We start from the raw sequence: 20,403 nt of genomic DNA on the forward strand, positions 1-20,403 counted from the left end.
TAAATACCCAATAGTTCAGCACTGCTGAAATTAGTTCAGTGTGACTTAATTTTCATGATTGAGTGACTTTTGTATTTTCAGCTGTTCATTTTTTAGCACCATCAATTCATTATTCCCAGTTGTAAGTACACACGAAAATGTATGTTTTTTACATTGATACCTCACAAGGAGAGTAACTTAACATTACAAAATGTATGTCATTGTGACCTAATCTTCATGCTTAAGTGATTTCTGTAATTCAGCCATATGTTTGTTTCATCTTTGCATCCTGAACCTAATTACATTTGGATTTGACCAAACAGAATAAAACTCGGTACAGTGTATCTTGATTCACCTTAATAAATAGTATATTGAAGTAACATTTCCACATCGACATGAGGCTTTGTCATTAGCTCCAACTCAAACAGTGCCCAGATCAACTAGAAACGGCCATTGTGGCAAATCACATTGCAAGGCTCTAATCTCCTTTGCATTAATCCAGTCTGAGTATCAGTCTGAATATTGTTGGCTACCCCAAATGAGCTCCTGTTGGCACGGGGATTATTGTTTGCATATAAAACACCTTGGTTTTGTTTTGCTTTTACATTTGTAACAATTTTTAAAATGTTATATTAACATTTGTGGAAAAGCAAAATTCCCTAAAATCATGCAAGAAAATGTCAGTTGCAACAATGGAGATGGGTCATTCTTGGAGGAGAACTAACAAATAATTTTGTTAAATCCTCAGAACAAAACCAATTTAAGCAGGCCATAGAATATCACACTCTATGTACATGTAGCGATTAAGGTTGCACAGATCCATGGATTATCAACATTACAGTTTGTTCCATGGATATATCTCAGCAACTGATTACACCATGTCATAATTTTTGGTAAGAATAATGTGTAACATTTAATTGTCCGTGTTTTCCCATTCTTTTGTATCAGACGTGCAACAAAGTGGGTGAGGCATAGTTGTGACATTTCTAACAGCATCATTGTTATTCTTGTTGATGGCTTTTCTGTTGTTGTTGTCATTATTATTGTTGATGTTCCTGGTGCATCCATGTTAAACATTTTAATTTATCTACATTTCTTTTGAAAGTGTTGTATGATCTGTTTTTCAAGCTAGTTGGCTCATTCATGAATGAATACTAATTGGTACCTGCAAAGTTAATGTTACAGTGATTTGTATTAAATGCTCCATTGCTTCCATTGTTGATGCATTGGCTTTATTTTGACAGTGCATTTATTTCAAGTGTGAATATACTCACATTAAGTTGACTGCCTATTTTTTTATGAACAGTGTCATGTCTATGATGTTTGTAAATTTTATTCATAACTTTAAATTATACTGACTTTTTAGAGTTGGGTTTGGTATATGTCCATAGGGTCCATCATAAGATGTTAAGAATGTACAATTGTATAGGATCTACAGATTTATGCTTACATACTTGTTTAGTTACTAATAATAAAATTATTAGTAAATATGTTGACAAGTTTCAGGGTTTTTTGCGTTGGATGGGTCTTTCAGGTGGTTCTCTTAGAATAACTATTTTAATTCACATTGGATGGGTTAAATCATGCAATTTTTCTTCTGAGATGTTGGAAATTTGCAATTTGTCATATAGGAGTAGTGATAATGTTTTACCCTTTTATCTAAATACATGTAGCTAGAAATTTTAGTTCTTATTTCTTGTATTATTGTTGTAACATAAACTCTGCAGATGTATTTCATGTTTTATTTAGATATTATTTGAGAGGAAGGACATTCTTTTGGATTTTTAAGTGGAAATAGAAAGTGCTCATTGGACTAGACATTATTTTGGAACTATTGTGAATTATTCAGAGGAGTTCTAGATTATGCCAATTTGACATGTCAGGACTGCGACGGACCAGTAAATTTTTGGATATGAAATTTATAGTGAACATTTCTTTCTTTTGGACTTTAATAGAACTTCTTTAGGATTATTTTGGATTCTTCCTCCTATAGTTTCGTTTTATAACATTGATAATTAAATTGTTAAGTTTTACAAAACGTTTTGGTTTTGCTTCTTTCTGTTACTTCGTTTGTGACCATAGAGTCGTACCAATAGGTCTTTCGGTACAGCCACAGTGGAGCAGGTGACACATCAAGGTGACACATCATTCTTAAGAATTCTAGTGTAATATGATGGCGATAAGGTAAATAGTCAGCCCCATATAGGCAAGTAAATTAGCAACTAAATTAACAAGTGTTTAAATTCCATCTAGATCTACATGTATGTGCTATTTATCATTATTTTTTCCCAATTTTCAGGGAAGGTCACGTGACCCCCGTCGTCGGGCAACAACAGTAGTGTACACTCAGCAGAACAGGTCTGCAGATTATGATGACATAGGCACCATGTCAGAAGTTGATGCCCCAACGTTTCAGCGAGGAGGATATGTGCGCTCCAGTCTTCCAGCCAGAAGCCCACAGCCATTTGTAGAAAAGCCCATCGGTAATTGTTTACTACCCAGTCATAATATCTTTATACTCGTCATAGGAAGGTTGATTCTAGAGAATTTACATACAAATCAGCTTTTAGACATCTCTGTCTGGTAAATTACAAGTTAAAGCAATGTGTCTTAATTTTTGTGCCATTTTATTTTTAAATATGAAGAAGAAATATTAGTTATAAAAGTAGTTTGAAACTTGTATGTTTGTGTGTGTGTGTACTGTACCTCCTCCTTGATAACTCAAAAATCTACTGATAGCACAAGGTCTGACATGGATCCAAGTTTGTTTTCTTCTAGAAAATGCCATAAGAATTGGCACATATTTGTTGAACACGAAGAAACACTAGTACATTAATATTTGTATATATTGTCATTTCATTTTCGAAAATGGTAATTAATGCCTAGAATTATGATTGAACATCATGAAATATTCAGTTCATAATAAACAGTAATATATTGTCTTAATTTTTCTATAAAAAAAAGAATTCTCGGTACACTGTAAATAGCAATATTTTATGATGTTTTGATCCACGATAATGTTATTTACGCATACTGGTGGCAACACTTAAGAAATAAATGACAGTTAAATAAATTTTGTCAAGTCTAATTCACGTTTCAGTTCTATGTTTTAATTTATTTAATTGTAATTATCCTAAATGCTTATTACCATCTTGTAATTAAATATGAAAAGTGTTAGCCCACCGAATTATGTGCCGACTATTTCGATCTCTCGTTATTGGAAATTTTTTGTTATTGTTGCAGTCAGTTAAAGTACAGTTGTTTTGTATTATTGCATTTGTTACTTCTTTTATATCTAATCAAATACAGGGAGTGTAATAATAAAATAATAAAATAGAACAGTTTAAAGGCATGCAAAAAAACATACATAATGCCAAGCACTCATGATAGCATGTCAGGTAACTCATTTCATTTCATTTCATTCCAAATGACCAGTTGAGCACTGTTATAAATATTAACATGCAGGTAACTTAAGTATCTAACATTAATCAATGATTTATCCGACTGATTTGTAGTTGTGATCACAGATAGCAAAGCAAAAGAAGTATTTGGTACTTGAAAGGTTTTGTTTCACAGATGTGATTCATTATGGAAAAGCAAGGTCCAAAGTTTGTTGCGAATTTAAAATTCCTGAATTGGTACTGAAAGATTTGCTTAGTGATGGGCAGAAATTTCACTGTTGTTTGCAATGAAATCTCAACATTATTATTTTATTAACTGAACAATATTTGTAAAAAAATAAAAGTAGTGTCAATGGTTGTTGTTTCATGAATTAAAAGTAACTACTGTTTGAAAAATGGGAATTTTGTTTTGATGTAAATCATTTGTGCTTAACATGTCCACATTTTTATAGCAAAACACAGTGATGTAATACTCAATGTTTCCTGAGGTAAATGTGATATGTCTTGAAACCTCATGGAGTATTGTTTTTAATGATCGTTAAAAGGTTGGTTATTTTGAAAATAAAGGTAATTTATACAGAAAAGTGAACAACTACATTAGTAAAAGGATTTTATTTAGAGCTGTTTCCTTTGCATTTGACACTACTCCAAATCTTCTTGTTTCCGTATCCAGCCAGGATGGCATCCCTTTTTTTAAATTTTTAAAGGTCCTTTGGTAATTTGTGTCCTTGCAGCAAATGTAGTCTGTGTTTTTTAACCATGTTTTGCACGAGTTATTGTGGGGGAAGTGCTTGTGTGTGTGTGTGTGTGTGTGTGTGTGTGTGTGTGTGTGTGTTTGTAGTGTAGTGTAGTGATGACAAATTGTGTTTTTCTGGATGTATTATACTAGTCATAGACCAGAGGAACTTATAGGATAGTCTCATATCTATCGACTGTCTTTCCATTTGGCCGTCTGTAACAGATATGTCGTCTTTCCATCTATTAGCTTGTTAACTATTTGTTAACTCTTCTTCTCCAAATTTTCTTGGAGGATTGCCATGAATCTTTGCACACACATTCATCCCATGGTCTACTTGATTCAGAATGAAAATGGTGCTACTCACACATCCAGTATAGTGGCCTTTTTAAAAATAGCGTTATTGCCACTCTGCATGATTTGATAACATGGGGTAGTCACTAAAAGACTTATGTTGTATAGTTGGTCCTGAATGAAAATGATACTAATCAGATGTCCAATATGGCCACAATGGCAGCCATCTTAAAATTGTATTGCAATTCCTTAATTAAAGGTCATATCAACATAGGGTTTTCACTAGAAAGACATCTTGTGATGTCTAGTTGGTCTGTAATGAAAATGGTGCTGCTGTGAGTTCAAATAAGAATGGATAGATTTCCTAGATTTACAGGTAAAATATGTAAGTGAAGCTAGGCAAAGGAGGGGGGTTCATAAATGTTCTGTATAAGAAAATATCCTTTATACAGAGGTAAAAATGATAAAAAAACCATAATGGTAGGGACCCCAAAAGAAAGTGATTTAATAACTAAGTAAATTTTCATCAAGGTGACATCTTGAATAAATGCTTGAAGTTATATTTAGGAGGTAAATCTATTACACAGAATTGAAAAAGAAAGTATTTGTGACTACATGTTTGGTTTTGGATAGAGAAAATTATGTCCAAAAATATGGCAAACTATTTTATTCAGTATCTAAAACAAAAGAATGATAAATCCCATCCCATGTAATCAACCAAATCTATACACACAATATCTGACTGCCCCTTGACAGAGTTCTTCCCAGGCATTTTAAGTGTGTCAAACTGGACATGCTTGGGAAAAGTACTGCTAGTAAGTGACATTCCTTGATTTGAAAACCGACATTTTTTAAGATTTTATACAAACTGCTGTAAAACACCTTCCGGGCATTTTGTGTGACTTGTATGCTTTTTATCAAATTACCTTTCTAAATTTAGGATGTGTAAATACATTGGTACAACATAGGTGATAATTAACCAGTCAGTAGTGTTAACCATTGATTGTTTTGTGGATCAGTAGTCATGTGGCTTAAAAACACATTTCAGATGATATGGGTCATAGACACCCATAATCTTAGCTGACAAAGCCCTACATGCCTTATAATTATTGGTAGAACCCTGATTAAGTCAGAATAATCACCATCTGTGTGTACATGATGAATGACATGCCTCAAAATCCTGGAAGAGAACCCTACTTAAGTCGCAGAGTAATTACCATCTAGATTTTCATCATGAATGAGAAAAGATGTTCCTTGCATTGTTTTATTTTTATTTACAAACAAATTTCAGTCAACAAGAAAAGGTCAACATATTAGACAAAACAGCATATCACATGAGGCACATAATCATTGTGTATTAATCTCCCACTCTGATTTCCCATTTAATAATTAAGAATTTCATTATGATATGATAGGACAACTCTTGATTGTCAGTTTCCGGATGATTGATACAGTTGGCTAGGGTATTTTGGTAGTAAGTAAATATGTAAATATTACTACCAGAACCAATTAACTGATTCTGTTGTGTGTGGTCTTGCACTATAGCATACAAAACTAATCATAGATTTAATTTCCTTCCAGTACTGGTACATTTATATATAGAACACATAAAATAAGGTTCTGTTCTGTATTGGATTAATCTTTAAATTAGTTATTATCCACTCAAACTAATTCGTTGATATGGGTCTTATACTTGATGGGTGCTGCTTTTTTATTTTCCTTAATGGAGGTTTGAAGCAAAGTTTTCAAGTTCTTTGACTTAGGTGATTTCCTCTTTTTATAAAAGGAGCCATATCTATTAAAGTTTTTAATGTTTGAGATTACAGGTAAGTAATATGGTACATGTTACATTAGTGTCAGCAAAATAATGAATAGTGAAGATTGGATCTCCTGATTTTTGACATTGACTCCACATGAGGCCATGTTCTGTGATAAGGAAAAGACTTGACTCCTTATAAGGCCATGTTCAATGACAGGGAAAAGACTGGTTCCTCATGGGGCCATGTTCAATGATAAGGAAAAGATTGACTCCTCATGAGGCCATGTTCAATGATAAGGAAAAGCTTGACTACTCCTGAGCCCATATTCAATGATAAGGATGAGACTTGACTCCTCATGAGGCCATGTTCTGTGATAAGGATAAGACTTGACTCATCATGAGGCCATGTTCAATGATAAGGAAAAGATTGACTCCTTATGAGGCCATGTTCAATGATAAGGAAAAGACTGATTCCTCATGAGGCCATGTTCAGTGATAAGGAAAAGACTGACTCCCCGAGGCCATGTTCAGTGATAAGGAAATGATTGACTCCTCGTGAGGCCATGTTCAATGATAAGGAAAAGACTGACTCCTCCTGAGGCCATGTTCAATGATAAGGAAATGATTGACTCCTCGTGAGGCCATGTTCAGTGATAAGGAAAAGACTTGACTGCTCATGAGGCCATGATCAATGATAAGGAAAATATTGATTCTACCTGAGGCCATGTTCAATAATAAGGAAGTGATCGACTCCCTCTTGAGGCCATGTTCATGATAAGGAAAAGACAGACTCCTGACCTGAGGCCATGTTCAATGATAAGGAAAAGATTGACTCCTCCTGAGGCCATGTTCAATGACAAGGAAAAGACTGATTCCTCATGGGGCCATGTTCAATGATAAGGAAAAGATTGACTACTCCTGAGGCCATGTTTACTGATAAGGAAAAGACTGGCTCCTCCAGAGCCCATATTCAATGATAAGGAAAAGACTGACTCCACCTGAGGCCATGTTCTGTGATAAGGATAAGACTTAACTCCTCATGAGGCCATGTTCAATGATAAGGAAAAGATTGACTCCTCATGAGGCCATGTTCTGTGCTAAGGATAAGACTTAACTCCACCTGAGGACATGTTCTGTGATAAGGATAAGACTTGACTCCTCATGAGGCCATGTTCTGTGCTAAGGATAAGGCTTGACTCCTCATGAGGCCATGTTCAATGATAAGGAAATGATTGACTTCTCATGAGGCCATGTTCAATGATAAGGAAAAGACTGACTACTCCTGATGCCATGTTCAATAATAAGGAAAAGACTGATTCCTCATGGGGCCATGTTCAGTGATAAGGAAAAGACTGACTCCCCTTGAGGCCATGTTCAATGATAAGGAAAAGACTGATTCCTCGTGGGGCCATGTTCAGTGATAAGGAAAAGACTGACTCCCCCTGAGGCCATGTTCAATGATAAGGAAAAGACTTGACTGCTCATGAGGCCATGTTCAATGATAAGGAAAAGACAGACTCCTGACCTGAGGCCATGCTCAGTGATAAGGAAAAGACTTGACTGCTCATGAGGCCATGTTCAATGATAAGGAAAAGACTTGACTGTTCATGAGGCCATGCTCAGTGATAAGGAAAAGACTTGACTGCTCATGAGGCCATGTTCAGTGATAAGGAAAAGATTATTATTCTACTCCTTTGTCTTATCTTCAAACAAATACTGTTTCCAAGAACATAAAATGCAGCTCACACAATTTTTTGTTTTTCCATTCATTGTCGTAGAGGTGGAGAGAGCATGGAAAAGATTAGGAGAAAGTCCCTTTCTCTGCATGTCCATAGCTTCTTGTGAACAATAGCTCTGCATAATATTTCTTGTGGAGTCGTTTCAACCACCAGAGCAGAGTGGACATTATGTTGATAAAGTGGGCATGGTTGACTGTTTACAACCCCCAATAGGTATGTAAGATTTTATTGAGAGAAAGAGAGCAAGGTGGGGCACTGAGTTATCTACATCATTGCCCTTATAAATTATTGGACATGTTTTTATTGTTTCAAATCAGATTTGGTTACAACATCAGTATTGTTAACTGAATGTCAAATGAAGATGCAGTGTCATCGAATTTTGTTTGAGAGAGAGAATTAGAGTCTCAGACATTGTGCTCAAAACATGTAAATCCCTTCTCTTTTCATATCACATGCATTTTCCTTCCTCCCACACAAAAATATATAGAGGTGCTGTATATTTGATGAGGAAGTTTCTTATGTGTCTGCAATTTTAAAACTAAAAATGTGTGATCAAATTGGTAAAACATGGTTCTCTTCGTACACAAATGTTCATTTGAAGCAGATGCATCAACATTCAAGTCCATTAAATTCTGGTTGTTGTTGAAGACCTGAAACATGTGCATTAACATATTTACACATACCTTTTTTTAAAAAATCCTGTAGATTCAGTTCATAACATGGAGAGAAAAGTAGTCGTATAATCTATGTCAAGAGAAGAAGGTGTTTCTTTTTTGCTGGAAAATAAAATCTGAAAATCTTTAAATGCCACTGAAGTATTCTAGTAGGGGAAAGAGGGATTAATCTTGGAATTATGACAATGTTTCCGCATCATTGTTCATTTCAGCAATAAATTTAAATCGTTGACAGGTAATAAACATTTGCTGGGTTATAATAATGGTTGTTAAGTACAACACTCCAAGACTGACACTTTCAGCTATATAAATGACACTTTCCTGAAACTGACATTTTCATTTGATGCTAATTCTTGTCAATATTTTATAACTGTTGACAATGGATACTGATTCGATTTCTGTTGAAGGGACAGACCATTTAATTTTGTAAGGATGGATGGGATGAAGATTATTTTTGAAAGTCTCGAAAACAGTTGCCATGCATTCTGGCAAGAAAAGACTTCACTCAGTTTACTTTGAAGTAAGATTATTTTGTAATGAAAGAAAAACCAAATACCCTCATACAAGAAAATTCCAGTTCCTGTACTCCTCCCCAAGTGGTTGGTCCTTTAGTGACATGCATGTAGTAGACCCTATGGTGTGAGAATCCAGTTGGTTCAAAGTTGTTGTAGGGTTTAACACCATTCCTCTGCAAACGTTTGGATATAAATGGTGGCCAGTATTAATGGTGGAGGAAGAACCTGGTAAACCCCAGAAAAAACCACCGACCTACAAGAGGTTAAAAGTTTTGTGTGTGCATATATATATATATATATATATATATATATATATATATATATATATATATATATATATATATATATATATGTGTGTGTGTGTGTGTTTGTGTGTATATATGTTTAATCTTCAGGAAGACATGCTGTTCACATGTACTGCCATTACTTCTAAAGGGCTTATCTGGTTTGCATTGCATTATAAACTCGTGTTTTATGTTCTTTTCTCTATTAAATGGTTTCATTCATCATTTGGAATGTAACTGTCCATATCTCAGAGAACTGCTTTTCTTTTGTTGTTCTTGTTGTTGTGGGGTTTAACACCATTTTCCAGCACACGATAGGTTATACATGGCGGCCAGTATTAATGGTGGAGGAAGAACCCGGGAAAATCACGGAAAGAACCACCGACCTACGATAAGCTACTGGTAAGCTTTCTCACATACCCACATTGGCCGAATCCGAGACTCGAACCCACGCAGACAGGTGAGATGGCAGTGATCCATAATTGAGAGTGCTTTGGACCACTTGGCCACTCAGGGCCCCCTTTTTTTTGTAACAATAAGATAAATTTTGGCTGTGCAAGGGAAGCCAAAAGGTGTGCCTCTTGTCAGGTTGGTGCACAAGTATAAGATTTCTTTGAATAAAGTAAAAACATAAAATTCCTAAAGTGACTGATCTACTTTCCACTGATCATGTTGTAAATTTCTGGGCTGTATTGTTTAAATAGAATTGAGAATGCACATCACTTTTGTCATCAGCAATAACTGCATATGGAAGTACATTGCATACAAGCCAATCATACTTTCTGAAATATTTTTTTATTGTCAAATTATAATCAACATAAAGACAATTATTCATTTGGCATATGATTGGAACTTGCTCTAATGTTTCAGTCTTTTCCATGGGCAGTCTTCATGCATTCTATTCAAATTTAGGTCAGCAATGTCGACCAGCTCCCTCTGCGGATTAAAATAAAAAAATGTACCTACTGAGTTGCGGTAGTGTTTAGTAAGTATTTAGCCCTCCACCATGGAGTTCTATCTTGGAGCAGGCATGGAGTGAATTAACTGCCCCACCTCAATGTGTGAAGAAACAAAAACAATCATGACTTGTGCTGTAAGTGCAAAACTAAATTGCTTTTAAAACAAGGGACAAAAATTACGAGGCAAATGAAAACTAGTTATTTGCAAAAATAATTTTGGTGCTTAAAAACAAAAAATGCTCAGAAAGAAACATACTATGGTATCTCACTTTCAAATATTTTTAGTCAATACATTTTGCATTTTTTCAGGCCTAGTCTTCTTGGTGTATGGGAATGAAACAAAAAAGGCATTATTGCCCAATGAGATTACCCATTTGGATACTGTACGTGCCATGTTTGTGCGGTCATTTCCTGGGAAGTTAACAATGGAATACCTGGAGTCTCCAAAGAATAAAATCTACATCCTGGACCCCAGAACCAACATATATTATCAGCTTGAAGATTTAAAGTAAGTTTTTCCTTGGTAATTCCGAAATGAAATGAATAAAAATTTCATTAAAAAACTTAGGGACCTCTTCGGTCCCAAAAGTTTTGAAGAAAAGTCTGAATTATTTGCTCTTGCCCTATTTGACTTACAGCATAAAGCGTAAATGCTTACCAGACCTGCCACCTCTTATGATTTTGCCATATGTCTTACAAAAATTACCCTTAAAATACGAACTTCTGGGCTTACTAGCAAAAACTACAGAAAAATGATAGTTGCAGAAAAATCCGGATAATTGGTTCATCAGTGTTTTATTTGGATCTGGGTTTCATCTTAGAATTAGTTAAATTAGTCAGGGAACCAGACTAACTTTCCAGTAGCACCCCAGACTCTTTAAACTACACCTTTTGTTCATGTGAAGCATCTGCATGATCAAACTGTTAATTATAGAATTTTAAAAAATGGTGTCCAGAAAGCGATGCATGTTTAAGACAAAAGAGAAAATAAGCCTTATAGTACAGACTGTCTAAAGTGTATTGACTGTTATGACTGAAGTTCTAGTCTTCTATTAAGTGGAAGCATGTTTTATCATAGTAAAAAATGTTAAAGCTCTATGGAAAGCAAAAATGTGAAAGTTGCGTTTCTTTAACATAAGTTGCTGTATTAAAATAAAACTTTTGTATTATACTGTTATATGTCTTAAGTTTATATGCTGATATGTCATGGTCAGCATGCTGGATTCAGGACCAAAAGTGTGCAGGTTCAAGTCCTACCATCCAATTAGTCCAGGACATCTTCCATAGCTTGTCCTTACAAAGGGAACTTTACTCCAGTTGACTTAGCACTAATTAACCTACTTGTGTTGCTGTGCCATAAAACACCAAATCAACAGTAACCATTCTTGCTATCTAAACAGGATGATAGTAAACAATGTCAAAGTTGTATATACAAGTTTTTTGAAGTCCTCTTGCAAATGTTTGGTGGATTATATATGCAGGTTTCTTAATTGTACAACAATAACAACAACAATAATAATAATAATGATGATAATGATGGTGATGATGATAATATAAACAACAGCACCAAGAATTACTGATAAAAAAGTCCCCATTTGAGATATATGTTTAAAGTACCCATTATGGATGACAGGTACCATGCCCATTTTAGATCCTTAGGGAAACACTATAGTACTAATCAGGACTGATTCTTTCATTCCACATTTATATTTTTTTCTTATATTTTTCAGAGATATTAAGGACAGAACAGTGTTGAAGATTCACAAATGTGACAGTACAGAACCACAGAAAACATTTGATAAACCTGAGGTTAGAGGTCGCACCATTCAGACCCCCACCTTGCCCTTAGAATACCATGGTGTCAGCACACCTGCAACAGCAATTACTGGGCAGGTAATTCCGTTTTTCATTGAATAATTATCTATGATGATACATTAGGAGTACGACTACTAAAAATCCAGTGCTCTGAAGCTTGTTATTAGCAACAAAATTACTACAAGTTATCTGCCTCCTAGGTGGGAGAACACAAGAATGATCTCCCCTTTGATTGAGGGAATAGTGCTAAATTATTCCGTAATTTAGTTACTAATTCTGCTCATGCTTGTAAGAAAGTTGTTTTTCCGACTTCTCAAAACCATTTTCAGTTGTGCCTTTTTTTTAAACATTTGGAGCAATCTGAAGGAGCTTTCTATCATACCACATATATATTTCTGCCTGTTTCAAAGTTCCAGCCAAGATGAAGAATATACCCTTTATTGGTATAGTTTTGTCTTATGATAAAGTTGTCAGTATGATTTTAATTGCTGCACCAAGGCCTATAGTATGTCAGTTCAAATCTCAGTACTTGACCTGTTATATGAATTCTTTCAGCTAATTGTCGTTCACTACACACCATAAGGTTGTTCATGTAATTATTTGAGACATTTATGTTTATCTTAGCATCCTTTTCATGGTAAGTTGTGCAATGCTTGGCTGCTTTTACCTGTATATGCTGTTGGTTTGCCCTCAATAATTAGAGGTGTCAACACTTTGAGTTATACTTTTTAATATGGGATTCAATTTGTGTCATACCTGTGACATATGCACATGACAGTCAGAGACTATGTGGGCCACCATCTTGCACAGTAGATTAGACAAACAGTTTAGAAACCAAGGCAACCAGGGATGGAATTTGGCATTAGAGATGATTGTCTACAGTCAGTACTGGCTGATTGGTATGAGGATATGTTTCATCAATTCTGGCATCATGAAACTGCCACCAGCATCAAAACTGACCTCTGTACAGTAAACGGTCTCTGACTGCCAACATGAACTTGTGACTGACAGATCCAGCAAAGACCCTGACTCTGACATAGTCTGTCAGAATTTTGTGAATGGTCATAGGCACTGATTCATTACAGAACCTTGTATGTCTATGTCCATTATGAACCCATATCATACAGTTCCAGCACAGAGCAAGGCACCTTACCAACCAGCACAGGCTATGTTGAAGATCCCATCCCTGATGCCTAGTACCATTCTCAGAACTTGGATGATTCATACAGTAAACACCAGATGGTTCTGGCACTGGCGCCAGCCCTGACTGTGTCACAAACTGGTACTGGCTATAGTTCATAGTCTTTTTCAGAGATCTTCACTTGTTATGTCATGTGCATGGCAGGAAGCTCTGTTGTCACTCCATTCTTCTGTATTCAAGGACTCTGGCTCACAAGCTGTATTGTCCTTACTTGACATGATCATGTCCATAGAAGACTATGCTGTCTGCATGTCAGTCAGTGGAGTTTTGCCTGCCTCTGACTATGCTGCCATGAGCAGTGTGCAAAGTTCCAGATCTATCAGTATTTTGGCCAAGCAAAGGACCAGCCAACATTTAAATGGCTGCTACAGTCCGGTCAAGTCCCTCTGGATGTCCACCTCATGCTGTTGTTTAGGGAAATCATTGTGGTGTGACCACATCAAGAATATTCATTGTACAACAGACTTCTGGAGATGAAGGCCAAAGTGAATTTCATTCATGGCAGGAGACACTGTCCAGGAAGGGCATTCATATTATGTCCACCCTTTTTGTTGTAATTACAATAGAAGGTATAGGGAAAGTAAATGCCCACATCTTTGTCTCCTGGTTTGGGATTTTTGTGGATGTTGTTATCATAAACAAGTTAAAATCCAGGTCCTCCATAACCTCAATAGACCCAGTGTCCTAGTGATCTTGTTGTCTTGACAGTTGTTGTTGTTGTTGTTGTGAGGTTTAACGCCATTTTTCAGCACACGATAGGCTATACATGGCAGCCAGTATTAATGGTGGAGGAAGAACCTGGGAAAACCCCGGAAAGAACCACCGACCCATGAGAAGCTACTGGCAAGCTTTCTCACATACCCACATTGGCCGAATCCGAGACTCGAACCCATGCTGACAGAGGTGAGATGGCAGGGAACCATAACGGAGAGCGCTTTAGACCACTTGGCCACTTGGGGCCCCCTTGTCTGGACAGAATCGGTCAATTAAAATTCAATGATCTCTTCAGTATTCAGATGGTTTTATTTGCAAAAGGGTGGAATGCAAAGGTACCAACCTTTGTCTCTCCTGTCCAATGGCCTGGTTGTTGACCACACTTTCCATAAACTGGAATGGTCTAGGTATATATATATATATATATATATATATATATATATATATATATATATATATATATATATATTACACTTCAATCCCTCCCTAAAGTCTTGCAGAAAGGGTGAATCTAAGTGCTTTCGGGTCCTGATTACCCCCTTTCAAAGTTGGAAAATCATAATTGTTCTTTTCTTTTTATTGTGCCTGCTTTTGTCAAAATTAGTTTTTTATTTTATTTAGCTTTATTGTGCTGAAACTGTTGCTGTAATGAAATATAAGAGGTAAATTCATCATGCACACATTTCAATACTTGCAAAAGTCGATACCACTGATCAGGTGTTTGAATTGTGCTTTGAGATAGACACATACAGCAATGTAATTCATGGAGTTTTGTTTCCAATCAAACAATTGTATCTTTATATTTCAAATCTCTATTCCTTTTGGTTCATTGGATCTCTTTCAAATTGGATTAAAATATAATACTTTGAGATGCTTTGTTATGGTAACTGAACTATTTATGGTACATCAGTAGCTTTATTATTGAGACAGAATAAAAAATCTCTTCCTCTTCATTTAGAAGTATGTATATAATCTATTTTCAAAGGGTAATTGAGAAATTTGTATGCCACCCAGGTAAACAGTTTCACTTGGGTCTCCTGTAATACCACCAGATATTGCTGCTACCAAGCACTTGCATGTATTATGTCAACATGCATATCTTATATTTGTTTAAACTGTCTAGTCACTATGATTGCAGTGTCATATCTAATTGATGCTTTCAATAAATTGTGTACACAGTGCACCAGGTAAAGTTTGTACCATGTATATTCATGTGCAATAGACCATAGACAGCACAGACCCATATCTAATGTTACTTAATGCATAAGCAGATCATGGTCTGTGTTTTATTGTTGCTTAAAATTATTACTTGAAAAGGCAGTATAGAACCCGATCTGCTGGTCTGTAATATGAAAACAGATGTTAGTGTGTGCTGTTGGTCGCTGGGTTTTGCTGTATTAATAGGTACAGTGCATCATAAGACAGTGGGGTTTGCTATATTAATAGGTACAGTGCATCATAAGACAGTGGGTTTTGCTGTAATAATAGATACAGTACATCATAAGACAGTGGGTTTTGCTGTAATAATATATAGATACAGTACATCATAAGACTGGGTTTTTGCTGTAATAATATATAGATGCAGTACATCATAAGACAGTGGGGTTTGCTGTAATAATATATAGATGCAGTACATCATAAGACAGTGGGGTTTGCTGTATTAATAGGTACAGTACATCATAAGACAGTGGGGTTTGCTGTATTAATAGATACAGTACATCATAAGACAGTGGGTTTTGCTGTATTAATAGATACAGTACATCATAAGACTGGATTTTGCTGTAATAATAGATACAGTACATTATAAGACGGTGGGTTTGCAGTATTAATAGATACAGTACATCATAAGACAGTGGGTTTTGCTGTATTAATAGATACAGTACATCACAAGACAGTGGGTTTTGCTGTAATAATAGATACAGTACATCATAAGACAGTGGGTTTTGCTGTAATAATAGATACAGTACATCATAAGACAGTGGGGTTTGCTGTAATAATAAATACAGTACATCATAAGACAGTGGGGTTTGCTGTAATAATAAATACAGTACATCGTAAGACAGTGGGTTTTGCTGTAATAATAGATACAGTACATCATAAGACAGTGGGTTTTGCTGTAATAATAGATACAGTACATCATAAGACAGTGGGTTTTGCTGTAATAATAGATACAGTACATCATAAGACAGTGGGGTTTGCTGTAATAATAAATACAGTACATCGTAAGACAGTGGGTTTTGTATTAATAGGTACAGTATAGTATAAGTCAGTGGGTTCATTTAAAGTACTGCCTGTTCATCAGTATGAAGCATTTAAAATATCCGAGTGTGATTTATATTCCTAAAGTAGTATAATTCAATTCCTCTAGTGTGATCTGTTAAGATAAATAACTCATCCAATTTTGTTAAGAAGAAAGGAAGACATTTTGTATGTTGCATGCAAAATGGACATGGCATCATTCATGAAGTTTGCAACCCGTCAGAGATTTAAAATAACATAATCCAGCAAATTTACAAAATTTGGCCTCAGATGGTTGTCAGAAATTTTATGCACAAAGTCATGTTAGAGCCCAGCCTCAAGATACAAGAGCTCTATATATATCCCCTTTTCTGTCTGTCCATCAATGTGTCTGTGTCTATTAACATTTCTTGTGACCAACAGCTACACTTACTTGGATGCCATTTTGTAGACATATTACATATTATAGTTAGATCTGAAATCTTCATTTCTTCAGATTCTTACATCTAGCATAGCTTGGTAATTATTCAGCATATTCTAATGCTTGTACATGTCTCATTTATCCAGATGCACCTTTAATGGGCTGTGTCTCGTAAACTTTATTTTGGATTGAGTTTTGGTCTTGACAGTTAACTTCACCTCTTCAGATTGTATATTGTTTGTAACTGACATAACTCAAGAATCTTTCAACATATTCTGATGTGTGCACATGTTTCATATACCTAGAGATGCCTTGAATTGAATTTATTTTATTGACTAGATTTTGGATAGTGTTTGGTTTTGATAGTTAACTTAATATTTTCACATTGTGTATTGTTCGTAATATTGCATATTGTTTGTAACTGGCATAACTTGAGAACAATTAGTTGTTTTAGATGTGGATGTGCTGTGATGGGTTTTGTCTTATCAGCTCCATTTTTGATGGAGTTTTGTCTTATCATCTCCATTTTTGATGGGTTTTGTCTTATCAGCTCCATTTTTGATGGAGTTTTGGTCCTTGACAATTAATTTGGGGTACAGATTGGTCTGCAGCACTCACCTTTACAGATCACTCGGGGTTCTTACGGTCTTTGAAGGTCTTTGACAATTTGGGCAAAAATGAGGTAGCATTTTTGAGGCCTTGAAAGTTTGGGAAAATCAAGCAGATTACCCTTGAAAAACCCGAAATATTTTAATTTCTTTCCATAATCAGAAATAAAATTGTCCAAGGTTGTTACATTCGGATGTAGTTGAGTTTTCCTGGTTTCTTTCTTTTGATTAATTATAGATTGAATTTCATTATTAAACAGTATTGTAGTATTTTGCATTCGTTTGTTTTCTCATATCACATAACTTGTATACAAAATGTTATGGAACATAGATCTTGGAAATCTATGTAGTCTTTGAAGTTTGGGAAAAGTCTTTAAATTTATCATTCAGAATTCTGTATGAATCCTGTCACTGATATTTCACTTCTGTCAGTGTAGGTTCAACTCTCAGCTCAGCCTGTGGGAGTATGTGAGAACCCAGTAGTTTCCTGTGGGTCAGTGAGTCTTCCTGGCATTTTCCAGGATTTTCCTCCACTAAATATGGTGGCCAGCTTGTTTAGCCATTAATAAGCTGAAAAGATGGCATTGTTTTTCACTCTGATTTTTAACGTAGCTTGAACAATTTTGCAGTCACATGATGTCTGCAGTGTGGCAGTTAATAGTGATGCCTAGCACTGGGGCATCATGCCGCAAGCATGTAACATCATGGCCCACCAGTCACATTATCCTGACATCAGGCTGACTAGTCCTAACACTAATCATTTGATGCTAAATGCAAAGCAAGGCAGCTGTTTGTACCTTTTTTATTAGTCTTGGGTATAACTAGGGTTGGTCACGCAGCTTCACTGACTTGATGGTGAACAAGTTCTCTCAAGATTTTAAAGCACATAAAAAATTCTTCAGTGAAAAACAATTATGCAGCTATAATGATTGGACTTCACTCTTAAATTTTTCCATACATAATAGATGTGTACTAAAAATGTAAAATGTTTAAAATTGATGTTAACGTAACATACACAGCATTGCGTAACAGTTAACAGAAAGGCCTTTGTGTATGGAGTCGAATAGGTAACAGGTGTTATATTTATAGTACACTGCACTGGGTAAATTTGCTCTACGAGGTAAAGGGTTAATGCTGAGGACCACAAGATGCTTCTGTAAGTATCATTTTATAAGCTTTTGGTATGACTCGTCAGGGGTTCGAACCCATGACCTCCCAAAAATGGCATTAAACCAACAAAACAAACACAGACTTAACAATTAATTTAATAGACCTAGATATGCCATTTAATGCAGATTCTTTTAATAAGCATAGCCTGGGCACCATTTAGCATACACCTCTCCCTCAATAACTCCTGCACAACAGGGTCCACAAACATAGACCACACTATAAGCGAGACATGAGTTACCGAGGGACTGCCAGAAGTTGAAACAAATGCTTTGACATCGAGAAAACCATGCGGGCGGGGGGGGATGTTAGGTAACTGGGCTGTTAATTGACTGAATCCTCATTTTACAATCACATCGAAAATAATTTTTAATAACCCGCTTTTTTGAATGAAGTTAATCATTATTCTGTTTAAATAACATTTATTTTCAAAATGGTCAGTTATCATTTTTTTCTCCAACATCAACAGCTTCAAAATGAATAAGGAAGAAGATTTTCAGTTTCAGAGTCAAAAGGTAAAAGGTAATGGTCACAGAGACTCGAAAAAAAAAAATGGGGTTCGCACAATAACATTAGATATCATTCACATATCTGGACCAAACATGGCAGGTACCTTGCATTCTTTTCAAGAAAGAATCCCGTTGATGTTAGAATCAAAAGGTCAAAGGCCAAGGTTGCTATGACTGAAAGAAGAAACATGGTTTCTGCACAAAAATGTAAGTGGGTGCCCTGAATGCTCTTAGGCACACAGCATCATGGATCACTGCCATCTCTGTGGGTTCAGGTCATGGGCTTGGCCAATATGGATAGGGGAGAAAGCTTGCTAGTAGCATCATGTGGATTGATGGTTCTTTCCAGGGCTTTCCCATGTTCTTCCTCCACTAGCTGTACTGGCTGCCATGAATATATTGCCTTTCTTGTGCTAAAAATAGTGTTAAATCCATAATAACAACAACAAAAATGTAAATTCTTGACCGAGAACCTTTACCAAAAGAAATCATTCCACACAAGAACATAAGATATGGATGACTTACACATGTCTATCATATAACCCTATTGATTTTGGATTTCAGTGGTCAAGGCCACTTTGACTCAAAAATGAAAAATGGTTTCTGCATGATAATATTAGTCAGCTTTACATACCTGGCCAAACTTGGTTTATAGATTTCTCTTTGAGTATGGAATAATTTCTTTTGATATGTGGATCAAAAACTCAGAATCCAAGGTCTCAGTGATTGAAAATAAAAGTTCTTTCTGCACAAAATACAAGTTCTAGACTAAGTTCACAGAAAGACCGCTTTGGTGGCCTAGTGGTTAGAGCGTCCACCTCGGATGTGGGAGGTCATGGGTTCAATCCCCAGCCATGTCATACCAAAGACTTACAAAAATGGTACTAACAGCTGCCTCGCTTGGTGCTCAGCATTAACGGGTTAATGTTAGGACTGGTCGGCCTGGTCTCAGGATAGTGCGACTGGGTGGGACATCATGCTACATGTCTGCGGCATGACATCCCAGTGCTAGACATCACTATAAACTGCCACACTGCAGACATTGTAGCGATATGACTGAAAAATTGTTAAAGCTACATTAAAAATTCAAATCACACACACACACACAAATGCAAATCACACACACACACACACGAAACATGTAAGGATACTTGTATCTTGAGTAGATAAGAAGCCTGCTGATTTTGATGTGAAATGAATGGTGGGGTGTCTGACCAAAAGGATAAAAATGGCATTTGCACAATAACTTTAGTTCCTGATAGCATATATTGAGTGAAGTTTTATGGAGGCCATGACAAAACTTGTTGATTTTGAAGTAAAGATCATTTTGGACTGTTTCTAGTCTAAGTTCCTTGACCAAACTTAATGAATCCTTGCGCTAAGGGTGATA

At 35.9% G+C, this 20,403-nt stretch overlaps 1 protein-coding gene across 7 annotated transcripts in view; it reads left to right on the forward strand.

Annotated features, from left to right (window-relative positions):
* Window positions 1-20,403, forward strand: part of LOC149779293 (uncharacterized) — a 129,730-nt gene that overhangs the window by 57,087 nt on the left and 52,240 nt on the right. For all 7 annotated transcript variants that reach the window (XM_089939902.1, XM_089939904.1, XM_089939903.1 and 4 more), the window contains 3 exons: window positions 2,279-2,462; window positions 10,650-10,848; window positions 12,071-12,233. In XM_089939902.1, coding sequence (XP_089796028.1) covers window positions 2,279-2,462; window positions 10,650-10,848; window positions 12,071-12,233 — 546 coding nt within the window. The remainder of the gene's footprint in view (window positions 1-2,278; window positions 2,463-10,649; window positions 10,849-12,070; window positions 12,234-20,403) is intronic.

Source organism: Sinohyriopsis cumingii, chromosome 17 (assembly GCF_028554795.1).
Source record: "Sinohyriopsis cumingii isolate HCF-2022 chromosome 17, ASM2855479v2, whole genome shotgun sequence".
Classification (NCBI taxonomy): domain Eukaryota; kingdom Metazoa; phylum Mollusca; class Bivalvia; order Unionida; family Unionidae; genus Sinohyriopsis; species Sinohyriopsis cumingii.